Genomic DNA, 7599 nt, shown 5'->3' with positions numbered 1-7599 from the left:
CGGTTGGTGGAGGAAGCAGGGTGCTAGTCTGCTTAGGTGCATGCAAGCCTTGAATGTTTGGCCATTGTAGTTGCAGCCCTGTCTTTCCCCAGGGTCTGCCTCCAAAGGCATTTATGGGAGACCTACAAAGAGGACCCCCAGCGGCAGGCCTGGACACCCAGGAAGAGCTCCCTGCCCTTGTGCTGGTTCTGAATAGCTCTTATGTGTGCGTGTGTGTGTGTGTGCGTGTGCGTGTGCATGGGCATTGAAACACTAATATTACCGCCCAAAAAGAGCCTGAATTTCCTCTTGGTGCTCCAAAGCTCATTCCTTAGCCAAGCTCCCTGCCATGATGAAGAGAAAGCATTTTCATCTGGCACGAGGGATGTGTCTCAAAAGGGACACTGAATACGTATCCCAGGTGACCGCTTCTCCCCGGGTCCTAGGGATTGGGGACTGCAGTCTGGATCACTGGGAAAGCCAAAGGGAAAGTGGGGACAGACAGGAGCACCTTGTGAGGTGTGGCTTCCTCCCCTCCAGCCTCCAGCCATGGATCTTGTGTTTGGAAACAAGTGACGCTAGGGAAGCTGTCGTGTCTAGGAAGTCTGCCTGGATTGCTGTGTGTTAACACCAAACCTCACTGCGGAAGGAAAAACAAAACTTATTTGGCCCCTCATCATCATTTTCTTACTAATAAGAACAATAGTCATTTAAGATGTGTGTGTGGTGGGGCTAGCAGATGGCATAGTGGTTATATCGCTGGACTCCCATGTGGCCGACCGTGGTTTGAGTCCTGGACCTGGTGGCTTGAAACTCACACCCAGTGCATGTGTGTGTGTGTGCCCAAGATCCACAAGGAGTATGAAGGAGAGGGGATTATGACATGGCCATCCCCCTTGGGGGTGATTTCTCACTTTTCCTCTTACTGTATCCACCTTTCTCTCCCTCTCCAATAAGTGCACGGCCCTAAGGCAAAAGCCTCTAAATAAATAAATACAGAAATAAATAAAATGAGGGCGGCACCTCTTTATTACACGTGCACAGACATATCAGTGTCATCTCACTGACTCCTCACACCATCTAGGCAGGCCGACAACACAGGGGAACCGAGGAAGGAAACCAAGAGGGAGAGTGAGAAATCACCCCCGGGGTGGGAGGGTTGGCCATGCCACAATCCTTTCTCCATCTTCCTCCTGGGATTTTGGGCATGCATGCGCATGTGCCCAGAGTGATTTTCAAGCTGCCAGGTCCAAGACTTGAACCACAGTCATGTGGGAGTCCAGCGCCATAACCACAATGCCACCTGCTAGCCCCCAAAACATTGGATTTTAAAAGTTTCAGTTTAGAGACCAGCAGATGGCATATTGGTTATGTCGCTGGATTCCCACTGTGTAGTCAAACACAGATCGAATCCTGGACCTGGAGATTTATAACTCGTGCCAGGTGTTCAAGTGTGCATGTCCACTATCCCAAGAGGAGAATGGAGGAGAAGGGATTGCAGCGTGGCCATCCCCTTAGGGGAGCGATTTCTCATTTTCTGTCTCTCTGTCTCTCTCTGTCTATCTGACAAATACATACACCTTACAGCAAAAATTTCTCTTAAAAAAATAAATTCTCCATGTTCCCTGTCAAAATGATGGCATTCTAATTCTAACCAAGTTTTATATAGAATCACTTCCCTATCCTCCTAACAACTTCTGGTGACTCCAAAAACTCAGTAAGAAGGAAGAAACCTTGTTGAATACCTAAGGCTTCTGCCTAAGGTCCTGGGCACATTTGCACCATAGTCATCCAGTCTTTGAAAGGGACCATCTGGGCCACCACCCCTCACCCATGGCAGCATTCCTGGCTACTGGCTTCTTGTGTCTGCTTGAAAAGGAACTTCTCACTGAGTCCCAGAGAGTCTGATTGGTATAAAGTTCTTTCTCATAGTAAGTTAAATGTTTTGCTTAGTGTGGGGATTGGACCCCCAAGGGCAAGGTCCTTGGTTCGTGTCCTCGGTCCTCCCTGATATGCATGTATACTCGTGACCTAGCCTGGCTGAGGCAGAGGGTGGATTACAGCATGAAGACCCTGTTGGGAGTGGCTGTCTCTGTCTCTCTCCCTCCTGAAAGAATTAGACAAACTTTAAAAGATATTGTACTGATTGTGGGACCAGCAGGTGGCATAGTGGCTAGGGAACTGGTTCTTACATGGCTGACGACATGGTTTGAGTCCCAGAGCTGGCGACATCAAAAACATGTCAGGTACATGTGTGTGCATGCCCCAAATCCCGAGAGACAAATGGAGGAGACGGGATTATTGTGTGGCCATGCCCCTTGGGGGGTGATTTCTCACTTTCTCTCTCTCACTGTCTCTCTCTCTGTCTCTCTGGTGAGTGCACATGCCCTATAGCAAACAAACATCTCAGAAAAAAAATTAGTCATTGAAGTGCATGTTCCTATATTTAATTTACTTGGAGCAAATCCTCCATAGTCCTGATCCAGACCCAGGAAAGAATCCAGACCTTCTCGAACTCTTAGCCACAGCACTGAACACAGCATGCCAACCACTGCACTAAACGTGTGATCCACAGCAAAACACAGACTTTCCTTTAAAATAGGAATATTGATAAATGTAGGTTTATGCTTCGCCATGTGCCTATAATGTCCTTCCCCTGTATTTACATATGAACTCAGAAGGAGATTATGATTTCTCAGGAATATTGAAAAAGGAGTCATTTTTACCTTGGACACGGTCTCCCCCACTTCCTTCCTCTCCTAGCACTGCCCACATGGCGAAGCATGATGGGTGACATTTGCTGATGTCTAGGGACAAAGTCCCAGGGAAAAGCCACCACTGCAGTGACCTCTGCTGATAGGACCTCTGCTGAGAGAGACAGACTGCTGTCACACTCTGTTTCTTACGACTTATTCCTCACATCCCAATCCTAGACAGCATTTCAGAAATGTGGGCCACTGGTTCCTGGAGGGAGAGAGAGAAGACTGTGAATGGATTAGTCCGCCAGGAAAAAGAAATTCCACAGCATCCTCTACTCAGGAGGGCTCCGTATCTCAGTGTTTTTCTTTTTCTTTATTTGTAATTGCCAGAGGACATGTGCACTTGGAAAAGAGTGGGAAAGTATCCCTCAGTGGGGTGCGGTCACACCACAGTCCCTTCTCCCCCATTTCTCCATCCTGTTGGTATTTGGGGTACGCATACGCGAGGCATGTTTTTCAAGCTGCTGGGGCCTGGACTCCTGTAGTCAGCCATGAGGGATCCAGCATCCTTAACCACCGAGTATTATGGTTTGTTTTTTGTTTTTTTTGTTTTTTGCGTTTGTTTTGTTTTCAGAGAGATTTTTGCTATAGGACAAAATTATAGTGCTTGCCAGAGAAATAGAAAGCAAGAAATCACCCCACAGGGGGAGATGGCCACACCGCAATCCCTTTTTTTCCCAGGGTTTTGGGCACTCATGCGCATGCACAGACCCAGTGAGTTTCAAGCCTCCAGGTCCGGGACTCAAACCACAATCGATCATGTGGGAGTCCAGCGCCTTAACCACTACAGCACCTGCTGGTCCCAGCACCCTGGTCTTTATACAGAACGGCATGGCTTCCTGCCGACTGCAGTCCAGCCGGGAACAGAAGCCCCAGTGTTGCGTTTCTCATCTCCAGGCCCCACACAGTGCGTGCCTTCCCCTGAAGCGGATACACTGTTCTCTCGGGCATCAGTGGCTATTTCTGTCATCTTTCAGCCCCGGGCGCTGCAATTTGTGGCATAATTTCTCACCCATTTTTGGTCTTGGAAGAAGAAAATGACTTGATTGTTCTCTCCTTTTGAAACCCCATCTTTATAGCTCATGCAAGATGAAAGTTCAGAAGCTGTTCCGTGGACTTGTCGTGTCAGGATTAATGTCCTATTTGCAGATAATGAATTTGAGGATTTGAGTAGCTTCTGTTCGAAAAGATCGAGGCGTTTGCAATCAGATGACAGAAAGCAATATTCTTTCATGCCATGTTTCTCTTTAGAAATGATGGTAACTAGTTTCCGAGTATTTTAGAGGAATGGTAAAGAGTTTTAGAAGATAGTGGCGTGGCACATGTGGTAGCATGCTGACCTGCAGTCCTGGAAGCCATGTGGCTTACTATGGTTCAAGTCCCAAGTTGACCTGACATGCATCAGGTGTGTGTAGGCCCCAATTCTGACTGGAGGTCTGGGGGAAGGGGATCATTCAGTGACAAGACCCTGTTGGGGTGTCTCTCACCACATGGCCAGCAGAGACAGGAGGGTCAGTGCATGTGTGCAGTGGGACAGACCTGGGGACAGCCATCTCTCCCAGGTACTAACCCTCTCTCATGCGAGCTGGAACTCACTCCTTTCAAGAGGGTGTTAATCCAGTCATAAGGATGGTGCCTTCATGATCCAAACACCACCCACCAGGCCTCACCTCTTAAAGGTTTCACCATCTCCCAATGCCATGGCACTGAAGACCAAATTTTAAAACATGAACCTCAGGGGGACAAACCATTCTGGGAACCATAACGATACTCCAGGTGGAAATCCAAGCACCCTGGCCACTCACTGAGTGTTGTTACCTAAGACGCACCACCCTACCTGGTGGGGCGGTAGCTCCCTCTGAGCAGACCTTTCAGTCAGATACTATGTGGTGACTGTCACAGGGAGACGTCTGCCGTGGCTCCATGTTTCTGCTTCCAGTGCCATTCATATTAAGCTAGCAGGCAGGCAGACCCCCCTACACTGCCAATGTGTGATATGAAGCTGCATTTTGGTAAATATGTGATTGAATCCCATTCCGTAGTTGAAGGTATTTTTTTTTACAAGTTGATTTAGTTCGTTGCTTTGAACATCCTCACTTGTAACATGTTAACTGGATCTTCCATTCATGTCACTGAAGAGTTATGTGACCAATACAGAGAAAAACAGCCCTTTGGAAACAATAGAAGGAAGAAAGTTCATTGAATGTCAATTAGATATACCAATACTTTAAAGTATAATTGAAAGCTCGAAACGAGAGTCAGACATTTATCTGCCATGAGTAAGATTTCTTTTGGATAAAATATTTGAATATAAAACTTATTGATACAGGGTAACCTCACACTCTATTTTCTTACAAGTGTCACACACTTTTGGATACTAAAATGCATTGAGTTTCCTGTGCTGAGAAATTCCTTAAAACAAAGATAGAACTACCACTTTCGGTTAACCTGGAAAAAATTACAGAACGTAACTACGTGTTCTGGCTCGTATTCTCATTATTCTTGCTGGACTTCTTGCAGAGCCTGTTGTCAAAAGGGTTCTAAATTGCTGTTCAGAAAATAACTATCTTCTTTTTTTCATTTTTTTTTTTTTAGGAGGGATTTTTTGCTATAGGGCTCTTGCACTCACCAGAAAAACAGAGAGACAAAAAGCAAGAAACCACCCCCCCCCAGACAGAAAGACAGAAAGCGAGAAACCACCTCCCGGGGGATGGCCACGCCACAATCCCTTTTCCTCCATTCTCCTCTTGGGGTTTTGGGCACGCACATATGCACACGTGCCCAGCGTGAATTTTAAGACACCGGGTCCAGGACTCAAACAGCGATCCCCACATGGGAGTCCAGAGATGTAACCATTACGCCATCTGCTGATCCTAACAACAATTTTCTTTATTTCCAATGTGCATTTCTTAGTTTTCCAACAATGTGCTTACATAGATTTTTATTCTTTTTAATTAAAAATTATATCTGGGGCCCAACAGGTGACATAGTGGTTGAGGCACTAGACTCCCACAATAGCGGACCACAGTTTGAGTCCCAGACCCGGTAGCTTACTTTCTCACTTTCTCTCTCTGGTCAAATGTTTAATAATAATAAATAATTCTTTTAAAACATGATATCTGATCTGAGTTGGCTCAACTTAAGAGGTAGAATTAAGAACATCATCAATGCTTCTTAGAAAACTGACCCACAGAACAAACAGACATTCCAGGTGGCCTCCTGCAGAGGGTCTAATACCATCTTTGGGAGAGACCGTCTCTGGTTCTCCCTCACCGAGTCCGCCCTGATGTTCCTCGGTCTCCAGGCCCGCTGTCCATCCCACCTTTTGCAGCATGGCCGTCACCACCCCCCCAGGGGGTGATTTCTCACTTTCTGTCTCTCTGTCTCTCCAGCGAACACACGTGCCTGTTAGCAAAAACTCTCTTAAAAAAAAAAAAAAAACAAAGAGAGAGAAACGGGGAGAGGAAGAGAGAGAGAGAAAAGGAAAGAGAGAGTCAGAGAGGGAGAGAAAGAAGTACCCTGAACACCTCATGCTGTGATCCCCTTCCCCAGCCCTCCAGCTCCTCAGGATCTTGGGTATCTGTGCACACGCCCAGTGTGTTCTCAGTCCAGTCTGGGATCCAGACTCACGGTGGTCATGTGGCTTCCTGCACTGTAGTCCCGTATGCTATGGACAGCACCACCAGGCTAGACCTGTTTTTATTAGTTTTATTACATTCAATCACTGTATATCATAACAGCATATGAAATGAATTTTACCATCCTGAATACACTGTATATTGGTTCAGTCAAAGGTATTACCAGACATATTTTTAAAGATTTATTTTATTTTCTTTATTATTTTTCAATTTGCTATACAGTGTACTCACTAGAGAGAGCCAGAATGAGAAAACAGACCTCCTGGTCCAGGATTCAATCCATGGGCAGCCATGTAGGAGTCCAGCACCTTCACCACCTGCCGGCCCCAAAGATATTACCGTACATATTAGCAATGATTCATTTTCCATTTTCGTGTCCCTTACATATTTTACTTCTTCCTTTTTCCCCTTGATTCCCTCCCGCTCACCATCTGCCATTTCCCACCCTCCTTCCTCACTGTCTCTGGTATCCATAGTGGCTGTCCATGCCTGTTTCCCTTCCGCCTGGAACCTTCCTGAAGTGTAGAGCTCAGCGGCATTAAGGGCATTGACGTGGTTTGAGCCATCCTCACCACCCATGCACAGGGAATGAGAATTCCTGGTTTTTATTCCTCACCACTACCACCGTCAGGAAACTCTGCTCTGCAAAAACGAGATGAGAAACGGGACTTTAATTACCCAGCAGACCTTTGGCCCCCTGAACTGTAGAACAGTTCTGGCGCATGTATCCGGCACAGTCGCCTGAGTGAATCTCCTCTTTCTTCCTTCCTTATACAGCTCTGAACAGCGAGTCCCCTGTTCCACTTCTTACCACAGCTCTGGTTTGCACTCGGGTGACGGTGTCACAAAAGCAGGGCCTATGGGCCTTCCGGAAATAAGACAAGTGCCAACTGTTGTGATTGAATGTGATGACAATAAAGAAAATGTGCCTCGTGACTCAGACTATGAAGACTCGTCCTGTCTCTACACAAGGGAAGAGGAAGAAGAGGAAGAGGATGAAGACGATGACAGCTCGTTGTACACCAGTAGGTTCATCTCAACTCCACACCAGGAGGAGGGGCGGGCCATGGCGTTGTGGAAAGGAAGCTGACTCAGCCGCCCAACCAGTTGGGTTCTCACCCTGGGTCTGGTGTTTACGGGTCCTGGGTCACAGGACCTCTCAGTTAATCTCTGAGGACCCCAGTCTCTACACTAGTAAGATGAGAGAGAGAGACTGTCCCCTA

At 46.9% G+C, this 7599-nt stretch overlaps 1 protein-coding gene across 4 annotated transcripts in view; it reads left to right on the top strand.

Annotated features, from left to right (window-relative positions):
• Positions 1–7599, top strand: part of LOC102474151 (phosphatase and actin regulator 1) — a 418994-nt gene that overhangs the window by 361449 nt on the left and 49946 nt on the right. For all 4 annotated transcript variants that reach the window (XM_006141181.3, XM_014590989.2, XM_027774820.1 and 1 more), the window contains one exon: positions 7154–7401. In XM_006141181.3, coding sequence (XP_006141243.1) covers positions 7154–7401 — 248 coding nt within the window. The remainder of the gene's footprint in view (positions 1–7153; positions 7402–7599) is intronic.

The sequence above is a fragment of the Tupaia chinensis genome, unplaced genomic scaffold, assembly GCF_000334495.1.
Source record: "Tupaia chinensis unplaced genomic scaffold, TupChi_1.0 Scaffold000048_1, whole genome shotgun sequence".
In the NCBI taxonomy this organism is placed as follows: domain Eukaryota; kingdom Metazoa; phylum Chordata; class Mammalia; order Scandentia; family Tupaiidae; genus Tupaia; species Tupaia belangeri.
The sequence above is the reverse complement of the archived record's forward strand: the minus strand, read 5'-3'. Positions and strand labels throughout refer to the sequence as shown.